The sequence below is a fragment of the Astatotilapia calliptera genome, chromosome 10 (genome assembly GCF_964374335.1).
Source record: "Astatotilapia calliptera chromosome 10, fAstCal68.1, whole genome shotgun sequence".
NCBI lineage: Eukaryota > Metazoa > Chordata > Actinopteri > Cichliformes > Cichlidae > Astatotilapia > Astatotilapia calliptera.
The window spans coordinates 34984477-35004390 of record NC_137431.1 but is presented as its reverse complement, the minus strand read 5'-3'; the positions used below and the strand labels follow the sequence as shown (position 1 = coordinate 35004390).

At 45.3% G+C, this 19914-nt stretch overlaps 1 protein-coding gene across 6 annotated transcripts in view; it reads left to right on the top strand.

Moving 5' to 3' along the window:
- Nucleotides 1-50: 50 nt before the first annotated feature.
- The window catches only part of LOC113030265 (arf-GAP with Rho-GAP domain, ANK repeat and PH domain-containing protein 1), a 28720-nt gene continuing 8856 nt past the window's right edge, over nt 51-19914 (top strand). The window contains exons 1-16 of one of the 6 annotated variants that reach the window (XM_080307679.1): nt 51-116; nt 3014-3090; nt 3664-3707; nt 6306-6809; nt 7068-7160; nt 7245-7428; nt 7924-8028; nt 8102-8206; nt 8568-8628; nt 16255-16375; nt 16582-16846; nt 16952-17151; nt 18149-18234; nt 19088-19270; nt 19362-19430; nt 19518-19617. In XM_080307679.1, the coding sequence (XP_080163805.1) occupies nt 66-116; nt 3014-3090; nt 3664-3707; nt 6306-6809; nt 7068-7160; nt 7245-7428; nt 7924-8028; nt 8102-8206; nt 8568-8628; nt 16255-16375; nt 16582-16846; nt 16952-17151; nt 18149-18234; nt 19088-19270; nt 19362-19430; nt 19518-19617 (2248 nt within the window). In that variant the 5' untranslated portion in view covers nt 51-65. Of the gene's footprint in view, nt 117-2064; nt 2391-3010; nt 3091-3663; nt 3708-6305; nt 6810-7067; nt 7167-7244; nt 7429-7923; nt 8029-8101; nt 8207-8567; nt 8629-16254; nt 16376-16581; nt 16847-16951; nt 17152-18148; nt 18235-19087; nt 19271-19361; nt 19431-19517; nt 19618-19914 lie in introns of those variants that run through there. The other 5 variants (XM_080307678.1, XM_080307680.1, XM_080307681.1 and 2 more) reach the window with 5 other exon arrangements.

The following is a 19914-nucleotide window of genomic DNA, read 5'->3' as shown; positions in this document are numbered from 1 at the left end:
TCTTACCTGTCAGGTCACTCACCTGTTCTTCAGCACTTGGTGAACATCTGAAACTTCCTGAGAGCATGTCTGAAAGAGGATGTTGCCATCAGGGAGCGTCGACTGTAGCATTTCAGGTACAGTAGTAAATCCACAGTGAGTATTTAAAGATGATGGGTGTGGTTTAATATATGGGGTCAAAGGTCACCGGTTACAAACAACAGTTGGCTGAAGACTCTCAGCTCGGATAAAATTATTATAGAATAGAATAGAATAGAATAGAATAGAATAGAACAGCCCTTTCTTGTCACTGGACACGTAGAACAAAGTTATGGTGCTCCACAGCAGCTGTGCAGGAGTAACAATTATAGATGCATCTATACAAAACAAGGCCTCGATCAGAAGTACTGCACTCTCAGGTATAATTCTGCCTCCTGTGTGAAACAAAGCAATGAATGGTAAATGGCCTGTATCTGTATAGCGCTTTACTCGTCGCTTTACACATCCAGTCATCCACACACTGGTGATGGCAGCTACATTGTAGCCACAGCCACCCTGGGGCGCACTGACAGAGGCGAGGCTGCCGGACACCGGCGCCACCGGGCCCTCTGACCAGCACCAGTAAGCAACGGGTGAAGTGTCTTGCCCAAGGACACAATGACTGTTCAAGCCAGGCTCGAACCGGCAACCTTCCAATTACAAGACGAACTCTTGAGCCACTGTGTCGCCCTGAAGTTATAACTTTGCTGCTTCTGCTGGCTGAAGTTAATAACTTAGCAGATGTTGATTTGTGTGACGATGTATGTTTGACTGTAGTGGGAAGGTTGTGTCATGAGTCGCTGTGTGGCAGGCAGGAGTTGGACCCAAAATGCAGGCACTCAGGCATGAGGTTTAAACACAAAAAAACTCAGCTTTATTTGCTGGCAGGGGAAAGTCATAAAACAGCAAACTAAACTGGGAACTCATAAACAAAACTCACAGTGAGACACAGCGCGATCCACACAGCATGAGGGACGACGCGACACTGACTCAGAGAAACACAGGGTTTAAATACGCTGGGAAGTAACGAGGGGAATGAGACACAGAAGGAGGGCACAGCTGGGAGAAATCAGGACTGACGAGACAAGGAAGCGTAACCTGAACACACTGAGATAAGACAGAGACCTTCAAAGTAAAACAGGAAACACAACACAGACTGAACAAAGACACAGACTCACATTCAGGCACTACAACAGAGGGAACAGAGGTGGGACCAGGGCAGACACTGACACTGACTGGACACGGGGATATAGCAGACAGGGGAGACAGCAACTAAGGATTACACAGAGACAAACCATAAGACATGACTCTAACAAAAACCCAAAGACTAGAAATTATAAATAATATAATAAACTCAAAAACCCTGGGTCAACGACACAGGTGGACGTCACGTGTGCGCTGGAAAGCAGTCTGTGTAATTTCACTGCTAATAATACCGTGTAGTTGTATTCTCTACTACACTGCAGTCATTTGTCGGCTGTTTAAGCTAACGTACATATTTGCAGTTTAATGGTTGTCGTGTTGTTTCTGATGAAATAGCTCATGCATGTTTGTTTTACCTGTTTGACCACCTGCCTATTGTTGCCTGATGCTAACAGACTGCTGTCAGTGCTCGATGGAGTTCATCTGCACGGTCACATCCACACCAGTGCTCCCAATAGAAACCTGTACAATGGTTACAGCTGAAACTACCACACCAGCTTTATTTATAAAGGACTTTAACATAAAACCAGGGTTCACAGAGTGCTGTACATATACAAAGGCATAAACAACAAAAATTAAATACATGGTAATGCTGCAGAGCAGCCAGCAGGTGGAGCTCTCAGGAGGTCAGAGGTCAAAGACATTCCTCACACACTGAGCTGCTCAGGTTACCTCTCTGTCCTCCTTCACACACACACCTGAGGCTCAACCTGTTTAAACCCACGAAGAAGAGTCTCACACACACACACAGGTGAGCCACACCTGTGCCGGTCTGACTGGTGAGACTTCACTGTAAAACTGTCAGAGTTGGATCAGCTGACTTAAAGGAGCCTCACCTGTTCTCACCTGTGTGTGACACGGAGTCGTGCTCAGGCTGCACCGAGGCTCCAGCGGCCTGTAAATGTCGATCACATCAGGAGGCCACACGTCTGTTCATACACACCAAGTGTTCATGTAACGTGTCGCACTGAGAACGCCGCCCTAAACACGCACACACACAGGGTGGATTTAACACTCTGTGTTTATGAGTGCAGGTGGAGCCGCAGCTCGATGACGTCACGCACACACAGCACACGCTCACAGCTCAGACAGGTAAGCAGGCACGCAGGTGACTGAGGTCCCGATCCAGAGGAGCTGACGGACGCCAAGGTAACAACTGCTCTGTGTGTGTGAGTGTCCTGTAGTCTCCATGAACAGATCAGCAGAGAGTCAAAGAAACTGTGTGTTTCACTCTGACTTACACCGAGGTTTGTTGACGAGCTCGGCTTTGTCGTGTTTAAATGCAGACGTTTTACTGTGAAACTGAAGTTCCTCTCTGCGTTCCTCCTGAGGAGGAGCTCGTCCTGAAGTCAGACTCTCCCTGTTTCCTCTGAAGGCGTCACACAGCTGTGCGCTCACAGCTGGATTTGAGCACTGATGCTGTCTGACCTGGCGCTACACCGGGTCATGTGACTGGCTTGTGTCATTAAAACATGTTCTGAGCTGCTGAGCAGAGGGAATCATGGGAGTGTTTCATGTTTGTAATGAAAGCTTTCCTCTTCGTTCTCGGCGAGCATCGTGCTGCTCGCCGTGTTCCCTTCACTGGAGCGCACCGCCTGTCAAACTTGTGACGTGCCCGCTGTGATCTCACTAGTTTCAGCTTCAGAGTGAAACGTGAGGTCGGAGGCGCCACGTTCAGGTCAAAGATAATTGCCTCCATCCAAACGAGGATTGTTAAAAACTCCTCTGATCAGCTTCTGAATGAAAACCAATCACAATGATCAGATCACTAACGGCTCTTCCTGTCCAGCAGATGTCTACTCCTCCCATCCCGAAGCCTCGCCGCTGTTACTCGACAGGAAATCGAAGCTCCACCTCCTCACTGGGAAGGTCAGATAATCTTTAAATCTGCCAACTATAATGAAATCTGTGCTTCAGTCTCATTTCACTGATTTCATATCTCGCTCACACGGAGAGACAGCAAATCAGCTCAGAGTCCAGCCTGAGTTAGGATTTATTTTGGAGGGACAGTAAACAGGAAGTAGAGGTGGTGGTGTGTGGTACTGCAGAGTTTAGTGTGGATGTGGTCGAGTGTGTTACTGATACTGTGTCGGAATCATAATCGTACAGTTGCATGAAACAGACGACACAAACGTCTTCACACATGTTTGAGCTCAGCTGTTTTGTTCCCAGTTTGATCATCTGAACGTAGTCTGTAATCAGATTACAGTAGCAGCTGGGTTCACATATAACACATCAGTCATGGCTGCGACCTCTGACCTCTGAGCCGCGGTCTGTCTGAGGTGTTTCCTTCGTCCTCTTCTTTTGCTTTTTCTTCTCCTCGCTCTCTTGTGTCTTTGTAGAAGGTGGAGTTGTTGTCACAGCTGTGACATCACTGCTTGGTCATGTGACCACAGGACAACCAATCACAGCAGAAACTGAGTCCTAACGTTTGTGTTTCAGTGCCAAGGCTGAGGGAACTCTACAGCCAGCAGTTCAGAGTCCAGGTACACACACACAGACTCACACACACACACACACACACACACACACACACACACACACACACACATAGATACACACGCACACAGACTCACACACACACACACACACACACACACACACACAGACACATAGATACACACGCACACAGACTCACACACACACAGACACATAGATACACACGCACACAGACACACACACACACAGACACATAGATACACACGCACACAGACTCACACACACACACAGACTCACACACACACAGACACATAGATACACACGCACACAGACACACACACACACAGACACATAGATACACACGCACACAGACTCACACACACACACAGACTCACACACACACAGACACATAGATACACACGCACACAGACTCACACACACACAGACACATAGATACACACGCACACAGACTCACACACACACACAGACTCACACACACACAGACACATAGATACACACACACACAGACACACGCACACACACACAGAGACACAGACACACACACACACAGAGACACACACACACACACACACACACACAGAGACACAGACACACACACACACAGAGACACACACACACACACACACACACACACACACACACACACACACACAGAGACACACACACACACACAGAGACACAGACACACACACACACACAGAGACACAGACACACACACACACACAGAGACACACACACACACACACACACACACAGAGACACAGACACACACACACACAGAGACACACACACACACACACACACACACACACACAGAGACACAGACACACACACACACAGAGACACACACACACACACACACACACAGAGACACACACACACACACACACACACACACAGAGACACAGACACACACACACACAGAGACACACACACACACACACAGAGACACACACACACACACACACAGAGACACTGACACACACACACACACAGAGACACACACACACACACACACAGAGACACACACACACACACACACACACACACACACACACACACAGAGACACAGACACACACACACACAGACACATAGATACACACACACACACACACACACACACAGAGACACAGACACACACACAGAGTAGAGAAGGCACAGGGATGTGAAATTGACCTTACACGGTGGGCTGTGTGGAGCCCACTCTAGATCACAGTGGGCTCTAGATCACAGTGGGCTCTAGATCACAGTGGGCTCTAGATCACAGTGGGCTCCACACCAGTGAAACTGCTCTGTAACACCGGATCCCTGAGATGCTCATCCAGGAGAAAAACAGTCGTGTAGGTGGTTTCTGTCCTTTCATAGTTTATCAGTTAGTAATGTCTTTGGCGTGTGTGAAGGGCCACAGTGGAGGTAAGGCTCTAACACAGGTAACAGTTATAAATCTCTGCTCTCCTTCACATTTTCCAAAGACATGCAGCAGACTGGACTGGTTCTGGCCCCCGGGCCTTATGTTTGACACCCCTGAAACAGAACAGAGCATGTGTGTGACGTCCTTACTGCTCCTGATCCATGATGACACTTTGGTTCGGTCCAAACCTGCAGCAGGTCTGAGTGAGCGAGAGGGTTCCTTTAAGATGCAGGAAAGCCTGAAATCACCCTGGAATCATCTTGGAATCATCTTGGAATCATCTCCTCTCTAACCAACACAGTCAGTCTTACACTGCTGAACCCCGACGATACAGTGATGATGATTCAGCAGACTCTGGGATCAAATGCTAAGAACTGAAGATGGTCCAGCTTCTTTCAGCTCCTACAAAGAGGACGACTTCATCAAACACACGAGACACGAAGGAAAGAATGAAACAGGAGGTTAAACACAAACATGTGAAGACCTGAGCATCCAAACAGGAAGTGAGAGACCAAAATAAAAGCTGCAGGACCTCGTCAGTTTCATCCTACCAGTCAGCTGCTGGCGTTTTTTCAATGCGAGCCGGTGAACCTGTTTGTTCGGGCGAGGGAAACTCCTCCCACTGTTTGTTCAGATATCACAAGTGATTATCTCAAACCAGTTTGTCTTCCTGTGGTAATCAGATAATCTCTGTAAAGATCGCGTCACGTCATGTCCCGGGCTGCTCCGACCAGATCACTTCAAAGACGGTGGAAAAATTCACAAAGTGAGACTGTGTTGGTCGTCCTTCTACTGCGCCATAGAGCTCTGCCCAGGAAGCTTTTATTATGAAAGTGTCTCTCCAGGGAACATTACCAGACTCTTACTCTGAAGGACTCTTTCATGAAGCTCCCCATGCTGTCACACTTATTGTGACATTCCAGTGTATTATTAGATGACTTACTCTGAAAGCCCCTGTAATTATATTGCAGGTGTTATTATTGAGAAAGTATCACTAATATTGCTGACCTTTTATTGTGATAGTCTTTTTCACTGTTCTCTAAACGTAAAAGTCTAAATGAAAGTTTAGCATTTTTATTGTGAATCATCATTTGGTATTACAAGACTCTTATTGTGAAAATGTCAGTGATCTTTATTGAAGTCTTATTGTGAAAGTTTCTGAGCTTTTTGTTGTGAAATAATGATGAAGCTGATGTCATGTGTCCTCCTCAGATGAAGATGCTCACAGTGCACTGAGTCGTAGCCTCACCTTGCCAACTCTGGACGGCGTCACTGGCGTGATCGCCACCAACATCCCGTCACTGGCAGGAGTCGCTGCTTCCATTGGAGGCTCCGCCCCCTGGAACCCCTCCACACCCTCTGCTCCCCCCTCCTTAGACAGCATAGCTAATAGCATTACCACCCACATACCTGACTTAGCAGAAGCTGCTAGCACTGAGGCTAACCTTGCGTCATTCAATCCAATGCCACCTGGTGCTAACACAGATACTGCTGTGCTAAGCCCCGCCCCCTCCACCACACCTGCACCTGCTCCTAGCTTGGACAGCATTTTTAACTCACTGGCTAACATTCCCAGCTTTGCGGGGTTTGTTAGCAGTGTGGGTAACCCTGCTGTGAGCTTCTCTCCATCAGCCCCACCCCTCCCAAATACTAAACCCCACCCACCCTCGCTGACGGGAAGTGGAGCTGGAGATGCTCGTACAGGTGCAATGACAGGTACGACCACCAGAAAAAGGACGTTTGTGTGTAATTTTTATATAAACATCAGGAGGGTATGATCCACAGTTAGAGTGCAGCTTCACTTCCAGCTGGTAGAAAGTGTCAGGAGGTCAGGTGCAGGTGATCACCTGAGGTGGTGCACAGCTTTAGGTCACCTGAACGTTAAACATTCTGCAAGCTTAAGAGGATTCAGCCCTTTCTGAGGGTAAGAAGAACTAACGCATGCTCTTTGTGTTCCTCTGAACCTGTGTCCAGATGTTGGAGCGCTGTCACAGCTGGTGACATCAGCTTTAGACCCGACTGCTGCAGTCACGCTGCCACCTGTAGAGGGTGCTGCAGGGTTAACAGGTGAAGGTACTGTTAGTATTTCTTCTGCTGGGCTTCTTCCCACTGGCTTCCAACTGCTTCAGTTTTTCCTGGTTCTGGTTCCAGTTTTATCTCCAGGTCCTCATAGCACCAGAGCAGAAAACCCGTCGGACACCACGTTGGCCTGCTGGACGACCCAAGAGGAAGCTGAATCTGAGTCATCCAATGAGGAGGAAGAATCAGGTGTTAGCCCCGCTCCTTCTACAGCTGAAGCAGATCCTCGTTCTGCCCCGACGACCAACAATGACAAGTGTGTATGGTTACTGTGAATTCAGACCGTTCTCACTCCCGAGGCGTAACATCCTGATGTTTTGTCAAGTCGTGCGGCGTTCCTGAGGAACGCGAAAGGTGACCTTCCGTGTTCATATGGTACACGCCGGGTTATGGATGAAATCCAGTGACAGTCCTGCGGAAACAGACGTTCCAGCCCTAAACCTAACCTTATCCTTAACCATAACCTTGTTCCTAACCCTAACCAGCACTTTAATGACGTTAAATAGTGTTCTCCCAAGCAATTTTAGGAAAATGAACGAACATGTGTAGATTGAGTCCAAACGGTTCTCATACTATCTCATATTATATTTAGGAAAAAACGTAATGTTGACGGTTTGTCACCTGGCGTGAAATGTTTTTGGGATGAGAACGTGTCGGTAAATTGTATCACTGTAGGGTTTACCTTACAATGTAAAGCTCCTTAAAGGGTTTGAAACATCTTTCTCATGGTGTCGTTGTGTTTGTTCTGCAGAATCTCGACTAATACTTCCTTTCGTTTGATACCTACTCGGCCGGCCCCGCCCCCTCCCAACACAGCAGGCCGATCAGGAAAATCTGTCAGACAGAAGACACCGAGGTAAACACAACTACGCACAACGCCTGCAAAACTAAATCGACCTTCAAAGTGTTAACGTGGGTGTGTCCTGCAGGGCGGCCACCATCCGAGTGTCAAGGAAGAAGGGCGCCAGCGGGAAACCTACTCCTCAGAGCCCTGTCGTCCGGGCAAGCTGGCTGGACGTCTGGAAAGGCTTCAGGTAATGTCAAGGCCATCACAGGTTTCACAAGTCGTGCTTTAGATTCACTCCAGGACAGAGTCGGCCTGGGCCTCAAAACCTAAAGGGTGTCCACAAAGACTAGGTTCTCGAGTGGTCCGTACTATCTACTGTTGGGATATTTATCATGTATCAGCACCTAAAGATCTTCATAAAAGGTTCTTCATTTTCTGGTCTTTTGGCCTCACCTGTCTCGTTCGCTGAAACAAAATCCCATTAGAAACTCATGTTTCCTATAGTATGAGCAGAACCAGCTAACCTGGGCTAATCAGGGGACCCAAAATCATGTGACTGCTTACTTGTCAGTTGAATGGATGATGAACTTGTTTTCTGCTTTTAACAGACATAATGTATTATGGGCGACGCTGGACGGACAGCTGATGTCTCTGTGGAAGAAACGCACAGTAAGCTGGCATCTCTCACCTGTCTCACTGTGTTATTTACCTCACTCTGTGTACCTGTCTCACTGTGTGGACCTATCAATTCAATTTTATTTATATAGCGCCAAATCACAACAACAGTCGCCTCAAGGTGCTTTATATTGTACAGTAGATACAGAGAAAAACCCAACAATCATATGACCCCCTATGAGCAAGCACTTTGGCGACAGTGGGAAGGAAAAACTCCCTTTTAACAGGAAGAAACCTCCAGCAGAACCAGACTCAGGGAGGGGCGGGGCCATCTGCTGTGATTGGTTGGGGTGAGAGAAGGAAGACAGGATAAAAGACATGCTGTGGAAGAGAGACAGAGGTTAATAACAGATATGATTCAATGCAGAGAGGTCTGTTAATACATAGTGAGTGAGAAAGGTGACTGGAAAGGAAAAACTCAATGCATGATGGGAATCCCCCGGCAGCCTACGTCTATTGCAGCATAACTAAGGGAGGATTCAGGATCACCTGGTCCAGCCCTAACTATATGCTTTAGCAAAAAGGAAAGTTTGAAGCCTAATCTTGAAAGTAGAGATAGTGTCTGTCTCCTGAATCCAAACTGGAAGCTGGTTCCACAGAAGAGGGGCCTGAAAACTGAAGGCTCTGCCTCCCATTCTACTTTTAAATACTCTAGGAACAACAAGTAGGCCTGCAGAGCGAGAGCGAAGTGCTCTAATAGGGTGATATGGTACTACAAGGTCATTAAGATAAGATGGGGGTAATGCCATCCAGAGTAAGAATCTGCTTAGATACCATATTTCTAGGCTTTTCAGGGCCGAGTACAATAACCTCAGTTTGATCTGAATTAAGAAGCAGAAAGTTAGCGGCCATCCAGGTCTTTATGTCTTTAAGACATTCCTGCAGTTTAACTCATTGGTGTGTGTTATCTGGCTTCATGGACAGATAGAGCTGGGTGTCATCTGCATAGCAGTGTAAATGTATGCTATGTCTTCTAATGATGCTGCCTAAGGGAAGCATGTATAATGTAAACAGAATTGGTCCTAGCACTGAACCCTGTGGAACTCCATAATTAACCTCAGTGTGTGAAGAGGACTCTTCATTTACATGCACAAACTGGAGTCTATTAGATAGATATGATACAAACCACTGCAGTGCAGTACCTGTAATACCTACAGCATGTTCTAATCGCTCTAATAGGATATTATGGTCGACAGTATCGAACGCTGCACTGAGGTCTAGCAGGACAAGCACAGAGATGAGTCCACTGTCAGAGGCCATAAGAAGATCATTTGTAACCTTCACTAAAGCTGTTTCTGTGCTGTGCTGAGCTCTGAAACCTGACTGAAACTCTTCAAATAAACCTCTGCAGATGATCTGTTAGCTGTTTGACAACTACTCTTTCAAGGATGTTTGATATGAAAGGAAGGTTGGAGATTGGCCTATAATTAGCTAAGACTGCTGGGTCTAGAGATGCTTTTTGAGTAAAGGTTTAACTACAGCCAGCTTGAAGGCCTGTGGTACATACAGTGGCTTGCAAAAGTATTCGGCCCCCTTGAACTTTTCCACATTTTGTCACATTACAGCCACAAACATGAATCAGTTTTATTGGACTTCCAGGTGAAAGACCAACACAAAGTGGTGCACACGTGAGAAGTGGAACGAAAATCATACATGATTCCAAACATTTTTTACAAATAAATAGCTGCAAAGTGGGGTGTGCGTAATTATTCAGCCCCCTGAGTCAATATTTTGTAGAACCAGCTTTTGCTGCAGTTACAGCTGCCAGTCTTTTAGGGTCTGTCTCTACCAGCTTTGCACATCTACAGACTGAAATCTTTGCCCATTCTTCTTTGAAACAGCTCCAGCTCAGTCAGATTAGATGGGCAGCGTTTGTGAACAGCAGTTTCAGATCTTGCCACAGATTCTGGATTGGATTTAGATCTGGACTTTGACTGGGCCAGTCTAACACATGGATATGTTTTGTTTTAAACCATCCCATTGTTGCCCTGGCTTTATGTTCAGGGTCGTTGATGCTGGAAGCTGAACCTCTGCCCCAGTCTCAAGTCTTTTGCAGACTCCAAGAGGTTTACTTCCAAGACTGCCCTGTATTTGGCTCCATCCATTTTCCCATCAACTCTGACCAGCTTCCCTGTCCCTGCTGAAGAGAAGCCCCCCCAGAGCATGATGCTGCCACCACCATATCTGACAGTGGGGATGGTGTGTTCAGAGTGATGTGCAGTGTTAGTTTTCCACACATAGTGTTTTGCATGTTGGTCTCATCTGACCAGAGCAGCTTCTTCCACATGTTTGCTGTGTCCCCACATGGCTTGTGGCAAACTGCAAACAGGACTTCTTATGGTTTTCTGTTAACAATGGCTTTCTTCTTGCCGCTCTTCCATAAAGGCCAACTTTGTGCAGTGCACGACTAATAGTTGTCCTGTGGACAGATTCCCCCACCTGAGCTGTAGATCTCTGCAGCTCGTCCAGAGTCACCATGGGCCTCTTGGCTGCATTTCTGATCGGCGCTCTCCTTGTTCGGCCTGTGAGCTCCAGGCGACCGTGGCTCAGGGGGTTGGTAAGCGTATCTGTAACCAGAAGGTCGCCGGTTCAATCCCCGGGCTCTCTTTCCTGGTCGTTGTGTCCTTGGGCAAGACGCTTCACCTACTGCCTACTGGTGTTGGCCAGAGGGGCCGATGGCGCAATATGGCAGCCTGGCTTCTGTCAGTCTGCCCCAGGGCAGCTGTGGCTACAACTGTAGCTGCCTCCACCAGTGTGTGAATGTGAGAGTGAATGAATAGTGGCATTGTAAAGCGCTTTGGGTGCCTTGAAAAGCGCTATATAAATCCAATCCATTATTATTAAATGTCTCAGTAACTTTATCCCTGACCTGTCTGCTGTGTTCTTTGGACTTCATGGTGTTGTTGCTCCCAATATTCTCCTAGACAACCTCTGAGGCCGTCACAGAGCAGCTGTATCTGTACTGACATTACACACAGGTGCACTCTATTTAGTCATTAGCACTCATCAGGCAACATCTATGTGCAACTGACTGCACTCAGACCAAAGGGGCTGAATAATTACCACACCCCACTTTGCAGTTATTTATTTGTAAAAAATGTTTGGAGTCATGTTTGATTTTGGTTCCACTTCTCACGTGTGCACCACTTTGTGTTGGTCTTTCACCTGGAAGTCCAATAAAACTGATTCATGTTTGTGGCTGTAATGTGACAAAATGTGGGAAAGTTCAAGGGGGCCCAATACTTTTGCAAGCCGCTGCAGCTGATTATTAGAGATCGTAGTTACATGCGGCTGTCTTCTTGTTTGATGGCAGATGCTCCCTTCACCCTGGCCAAAAAGGCCAAAATGACCAAAGAAAAAGTGGAAAACAGTTAAACATGAGAGGTTTTTGGACAAAGTTTGAGTTTTTTCCATTGTTTAAGCACTGCTTCCAGCTAAGAGTGATGCCATATATGCCCATAGCTGCAGAAAAGGCTAACATTGTTATTTAAAAAAAAAAAACAGCTAAAGCACCAGTTCAAGCACCGTTTAAGCACCGGCACCGTTTCAAAAGTACCCGTTTGGCACCGGCCTCGGATAAAACCTAAACGATACCCATCCCTAGTGGTGGGTGGGTTCTTTTACATTCTGAGAGAAGCCAATTGGGTCTAATAACAGATTAAATGCCATGTTGAGGCTGTCATTTTTAGCATCCACATTAGGGCTGCCACAAACGATTATTTTTGATCAGAGGCGGAGCCAGACATTTGAAACACCCGGGGCTTAGCCCAAAAGGGTGGTGGGATTTTTTTTTCCGGGGGGGGGTTAGAAATGACTGAAAGATTAATTGGCTCTGTTTTGAGTTTTGTTCAAAAAAGAATGACTTCATATAAGGAAAAATATATATTACATGTGCAGGACACCTTAAACTAGTTTTTTAATTAAGCAGCGAGGCAGAACAAAGTCGGGCTGTATCAAGACACGAGGACTAAACCCCGATTCAACCAGACCCAGAACTGATCCAGAATTAAAACAGGACTACAACAGTTCAAAATCAGCACTACTGAGGACTTAACCAAGACAGAACCAGAATCAGAACTAGATGATAGCAGCACTAAAAATCATCATAGACCTGCACTACACTTATTTTTTAATTCTACCAAAGTCCACTGTTTAGATTCAGAAAAGTTTCTATAATTATTTAGTCTTGTTGTGCAAACAAGCTGCATAACTTAATAAATATAGAATTTGAAAAATAACAAACCTAAAAAGAAACACGAGGTACGAGATACATGAGTACCTGTGATACGGTGATACTTTTGGCAAACAACCATGTGACTAACAGGTGTGTCTCACCTGCTCTTGTTCCCTCTCTGTGCTGACAATCATCAAATCTACAGTTGAAACCAGATATTTACTCTTCAGATCAAAACACGTTTTTAATTGTAACATCAAATCAGACTAAATGTTTATTTTTTTAGATAAATATAAAAACATATTTGTTAACTTTAAGAGAGAAACTGTCTGTATTTCTTGTAAATGGCACCAAATTGTATTCAAACTGAGCCACACTTATGGAGCTCCACAGTTCTGTTCCTGCTGTTTTGGTTGACATCTCTTGATGTTCCCATGTCACAGAAACAGCCTCTGTGTTTTGCCTTATATGCATCCACAGCTGTGCCACCAGTTTACTCACATGGACTCTACGAACCAATCAGAAGCTTCTTCAGCTCAGAATCAAATCGTCTGCAGTTTATTATTAATTAACAATAAACTTAGTGTACAGGGAGTGCAGAATTATTAGGCAAATGAGTATTTTGTCCACATCATCCTCTTCATGCATGTTGTCTTACTCCAAGCTGTATAGGCTCGAAAGCCTACTACCAATTAAGCATATTAGGTGATGTGCATCTCTGTAATGAGAAGGGGTGTGGTCTAATGACATCAACACCCTATATCAGGTGTGCATAATTATTAGGCAACGTCCTTTCCTTTGGCAAAATGGGTCAAAAGAAGGACTTGACAGGCTCAGAAAAGTCAAAAATAGTGAGATATCTTGCAGAGGGATGCAGCAGTCTCAACATTGCAAAGCTTCTGAAGCGTGATCATCGAACAATCAAGCGTTTCATTCAAAATAGTCAACAGGGTCGCAAGAAGCGTGTGGAAAAACCAAGGCGCAAAATAACTGCCCATGAACTGAGAAAAGTCAAGCGTGCAGCTGCCAAGATGCCACTTGCCACCAGTTTGGCCATATTTCAGAGCTGCAACATCACTGGAGTGCCCAAAAGCACAAGGTGTGCAATACTCAGAGACATGGCCAAGGTAAGAAAGGCTGAAAGACGACCACCACTGAACAAGACACACAAGCTGAAACGTCAAGACTGGGCCAAGAAACATCTCAAGACTGGTTTTTCTAAGGTTTTATGGACTGATGACATGAGAGTGAGTCTTGATGGGCCAGATGGATGGGCCCGTGGCTGGATTGGTAAAGGACAGAGAGCTCCAGTCCGACTCAGACGCCAGCAAGGTGGAGGTGGAGTACTGGTTTGGGCTGGTATCATCAAAGATGAGCTTGTGGGGCCTTTTCGGGTTGAGGATGGAGTCAAGCTCAACTCCCAGTCCTACTGCCAGTTTCTGGAAGACACCTTCTTCAAGCAGTGGTACAGGAAGAAGTCTGCATCCTTCAAGAAAAACATGATTTTCATGCAGGACAATGCTCCATCACACGCGTCCAAGTACTCCACAGCGTGGCTGCAAGAAAGGGTATAAAAGAAGACAAACTAATGACATGGCCTCCTTGTTCACCTGATCTGAACCCCATTGAGAACCTGTGGTCCATCATCAAATGTGAGATTTACAAGGAGGGAAAACAGTACACCTCTCTGAACAGTGTCTGGGAGGCTGTGGTTGCTGCTGCACGCAATGTTGATGGTGAACAGATCAAAACACTGACAGAATCCATGGATGGCAGGCTTTTGAGTGTCCTTGCAAAGAAAGGTGGCTATATTGGTCGCTGATTTGTTTTTGTTTTGTTTTTGAATGTCAGAAATGTATATTTGTGAATGTGGAGATGTTATATTGGTGTCACTGGTAAAAATAAATAATTGAAATGGGTATATATTTGTTTTTTGTTAAGTTGCCTAATAATTATGCACAGTAATAGTCACCTGCACACACAGATATCCCCCTAAAATAGCTAAAACTAAAAACAAACTAAAACTACTTCCACAAACATTCAGCTTTGATATTAATGAGTTTTTTGGGTTCATTGAGAACATGGTTGTTGTTCAATAATAACATTATTCCTCAAAAATACAACTTGCCTAATAATTCTGCACTCCCTGTACATGTACTCCTACATTTGATGAAAGTGATTAAAATAGAAGCTCTGTCTCTCTTTATTCTGACATTTAACTCATTCAAAAGATGTTTCAATATTTATCTAAAACAAAAGTTGACTCTAAATTGATGTTGTGCAGTAAAAATGTTTTATGTTTTCTCCCTAAAGTGTAAATATCTGGTTATAAATGTGAATATCCTGCTGTGTACTGAAACCCCTCTTGTTTTGCATAGAAATATACTGAACAACATACAAAGCATAATATATAAAATAACATTTACCTGAGTTTTTCTTTGAAAGAAGCCTCTAATGTCCATTCTTATATTTCAGTACATAACTGAAACCGATTTAGTCGGGGAGGGTAAGAACTGAAAATATGAAATAAACACACGTAAGCTAAGACTCTGTAAAAAAAATTGCATTTGTTCGGCTTTTCATTTCGCCATTTGTTGATTCACTTGAAGAGCGAGTAACGTAATATTGGTCAAGTGATCAGTTTGATATCAATCTTTGGTGATGCACCGTCATATTTACATTATTTGTACGGTACAAATGATTTGCTTTGGTACCTGGTCAAACTTTAGCTCTCCTTAGTATGGCTGGCTGCGTTTCTCCAACAGCGCACTCACAGGCAGCAGCTGCCCCGCCCCCTCGCTCAGTCGCTTAGTGCCTGAGTTCGGATCATACCAATATCAGGGGGGATTCACGCACAGTCGTAAATTCCCACAGTGTGAACTATGTGCTTCAAATATTGTGTGTACTTTTTGTTTTATACAGTTGTCAGCCAGACATCTAACTATGAAAAAATTACACTCCAAAAGACCCCGGGCTTCTGACAAAACAACCCGGGCTTAAGCCCAGTAAGCCACCCCCACGCTCCGCCCCTGTTTTTGATAGTCGACTAATCAGATCATGCATGATTAGACATAAAATGTACAGCCAATTACAACCAGCATGAATCTGCTCTTATATTACTGTCATTAGCTCACAGCTTGAAGTGTTTAAGGTGCTAACTAACAATAAAGAGCAGATGACAGTTTATTAAACTTTTAATGAAATGTCCAGATTGTCTCGGTGGAGTTTAATGAATCGTCCGTCTGCTCCTTGCTGTCTAAAATATATCAGGACACTGGTGTAAACTCTCGACGATCTCACACTTCTGTTTTATCAGTTTTCTGTTTGACGTTTATTCAGCTGTGTGAAAACGAAGGAGGAACCCACCCATTAATAGAGTTTTATTTTATCTAATCTAATCTAATGACTTCAGCCAAAGCGATTTACTCGTTTGCTTTGCTCTTTAGGACCGGTTCAGCGAGGTGTTGTTTCATGTCTCCAGTATCACCAACGTGAAGAAACTGGACAAAGGCAGATTCTCTGTTTACTTCAGGAAGAAGCATTATGACTTCATGGCTCATAGTGAAGGTAAGAACAGTGACTCTTCTGGTTTCTACTGGATTCTACTGACCCAACACAGGAAGACGACTGGGGACAGCTCCTACCAGATTGGTCAAACCTGCCTTTGTTTTATAGCGTGAGCGATTTTAGCACGATTATAAAAGAGACCCGCGGTCTCGGCTTCCCTGTTTCACGCCTCATATTTTTTCTGCTTGCTTCTGTTTGTCTATCAGAGGTTCAGGACGGTTGGGTCACTTCTCTTCTCGCCACTCGAGGCAATCCAAGCCCCACCCCCCCAGAACTCCATGGACAAATCACCCTTAAGGACCCGCGGGGTCGTGCTTATGCTGCCCTCTGGGGTCATGACCTTTGGATTTACCCTAACAAGGAGGGCTTCCAGCTGGGTGTGGCCTCGTATACCGTCCCCCTGAATGTGGCCTCGGTCAAATCGACGGGGAAACACTCGTTTAGCCTCATCACTCCATACAAGACCTTCAAGTAAACCCCCGTCTGTGTGTCTGCCTGTCGGTCCATACCTGTATGGTGTTTATTTGTTTGCTAAAATTATATCCTCCTCTCTTTAACCCCGCCCCCTACCTACAGCCTGTCTGTTGATTCGTCCAAGGATCTGTCCGTCTGGGTGGACAGGCTGTCTTCAAGTATCCAGAGCGCTCTGTCCTGCTGTCAGGTGGCGCTGCGTCTCTGGGAACACCCGTACAACAAGGTGTGCGGGGACTGTGGTGCGGCCAATCCGGAGTGGGCCTCGGTCAATCTGCTGCTGGTCATATGTCAGCACTGTGCAGGTATGACAGCACACCTGGTACACGTTAAGATTATTAATGCAGAGGGTTGTGTAACAGCAGAATGAGACGCATCGATGTGAACCTTTTCAGGATTCAAACGATCGTTGGTCACGGACGTAAAGAAGCGACATTACCCAGGACTTATGTCAGAACACAAGTATGAAAAAGGCAGAAAATAAAAATATTGAGGAAAATATGTAACACAAAATCGATTTTAATCTACCAAAACAAAGGCACAGATTCATGTCCAAGAGACCGCACCTCCCTGTGCTGTTTTTAAAAGATCAGAGACTCAGAGCTGTCCTCTTAAGAATCTGGATGCTGTGAATGAGCAAATATAACCAGGTGCAGAAGATCCTCCAAAGTGCCATTAAAGGCCCAGAAGAGAAACCAACAAACACTGTTGTAAGATCTCGGTGATATCACAGGAGTAGCATACGTCCAAACCAACAGAGCAGAAAGCTCTGAGATAAAGAAACGAAACCAAATGTGAGCCTGACCCACTGACTGTTAGCTGGAACAGTTTATATGATGCTGATTAAATGAAACGATACCAGCGTTCCAGTTTCACCACTGCCAATAAAACGTGTGCAGTCTGAGGGAAACACACCTGTCAATAAAACTCACCTGCTGATAACACACACCTGTAGACTGTTGATACACTGTGATCACTGCGAAAACACAACCTTCACACATTTTCTTTTCTGTTGTTAAATAGAAAAAATATTTGAGGACTAAAGCACTGGGCAGCAACCCTATCCTCACTTTTTCATTCTTATTCACAGTCTTGTAAATACTATATTCATTCATTTATTTATTTATTTCATTTTTTCTTTGTTTAAAATTTATTGTACATACTTATCCTCTTAAAATTGCCCTTTTTTCACTTGTAGTGAATTGGTTTGTATACAGTTTTTGTTGTTCGAGAGCACAATGACAACAAAGATTCTGAGATTCTGTAAAACCCACTGAACGCAAAATGCTAACATGTTCTCAGGTCACCATCGAGGCCTGGGCAGCAACCTGTCGAAGGTGCGCAGTCTAAGGATGGACAATAAAATCTGGACTGAACCATTGATACAGGTGAGTGGGTGGAGATTGAACACAGTGCAACACAAACACAGTCCCAGTTCAACCAGCCAGTTAGCAGCTACAGCTGCCTTTGTCACCACCCACTGTTGTTATGATCTATCAGGTCTTTAAGTGATGACGTGATGAAACATGCTACTCTGCGTTTAATAAGGCTGTTGTGTTTTTAACATGTTTTAATGCTTTGTATCTGGTTCTATTTATTCTCAAAAGCCCCTAAAAACAGTCAGTGATCACGGTCGGCCTCTCTCAGTTTTTATCACCACTGTTCATTTTAAAGCTCAGTTTTTAAAACCTTAGGATGTAACTGCAGCCCATGCAGCAGTATATGAATGACTAACTATTGTGGATGGATTATCTCAGTTCTCCGTTTACAGCATCCTGCCATGCGATTGCATTTGTCCCTGATCATCGGGAACTTTTATTGAGTGGGAAAAAAGTTTATGCTATGCTAACATAGCTGTGTCGCTAGCGGTCACGTAGCACATCATTATATACCAGCTAGCCAAACTAAAGTAACCCTACAAACGTCACTGCTGTTTAGTTTTCTGTCTTCATTTATTTCAGAAGCGATAGCAGAGCTGTACGTTTGAATTTGTTTTAGAAATCTTCCAGTTACACCTGGAAGCGCAGCCACAGTGATCGTTTGGCTTATGGACCTGCAGCTGAGTCTGGGCCCAGACACGGCTAATGACGTCAGACTTAAAGACCGGATAGAGACCAGTTTTTTAGTCTCAGGCTGTAAACATGTTTATTTCTGCTGTAGAGTTTTAACATTGGAGTCAATGCTGCCTCTGCTGGACATTATGGAAACTGCAGTTAACTTTTACCTTCAATCTTCTGCCAGCTGTTCGTTACCTATGGTAACCAGCTGGCAAATCAGGTGTGGGCTCCAGCGGTGCCAGCGGCAGAGCAGCTCCGCCCAGAGTCCACAGATGAGGAGAGGTCAAAGTTCATAAAGGATAAATACAGCAGGGGGCGCTACAGACGAGTGCACGCTCTGGCCTCATTTCCCTCCATGATGGAGCAGGTCTGACCCAGAATCAGCTCAGCCACCGCACACGCTCAGAGGCGTTACACAGGTGTCATATGTGTGACAGGTGTGTGTGTTTGTGTTTCAGAGGCTGTATCAGGTGGTCTGCACTGACGACGTGGAGGAAACGATGTCTCTGATCTGCTCCGGAGCAAAGGTACTGTCCTGTGTTCATGATGCTCGTTAAGCTTATTAAACATTTATAACACACTCCCTCCTTCATCTGAGGCTCTCACCTGTGCAGGTGTCTTCATCAGACCCACAGACCCCCTCCCTCATCCTGCTGGCAGAGCGAGCCAATCAGGCTCTGCAGACCGAGCTGCTGCGAGTCAACGAGTACACAGGTAACACACACACACAAAGGTAACACACACACACACTCACACACACAAAGGTCACACACACACACACACTCACACACACACAGGTCACACACACACACACACTCACACACACACAGGTCACACACACTCACTCACACAAAGGTCACACACTCACACAAAGGTAACACACACACACAAAGGTAACACACACACACACTCACACACACAAAGGTCACACACACACACACTCACACACACACAGGTCACACACACACACACACTCACACACACACAGGTCACACACACTCACTCACACAA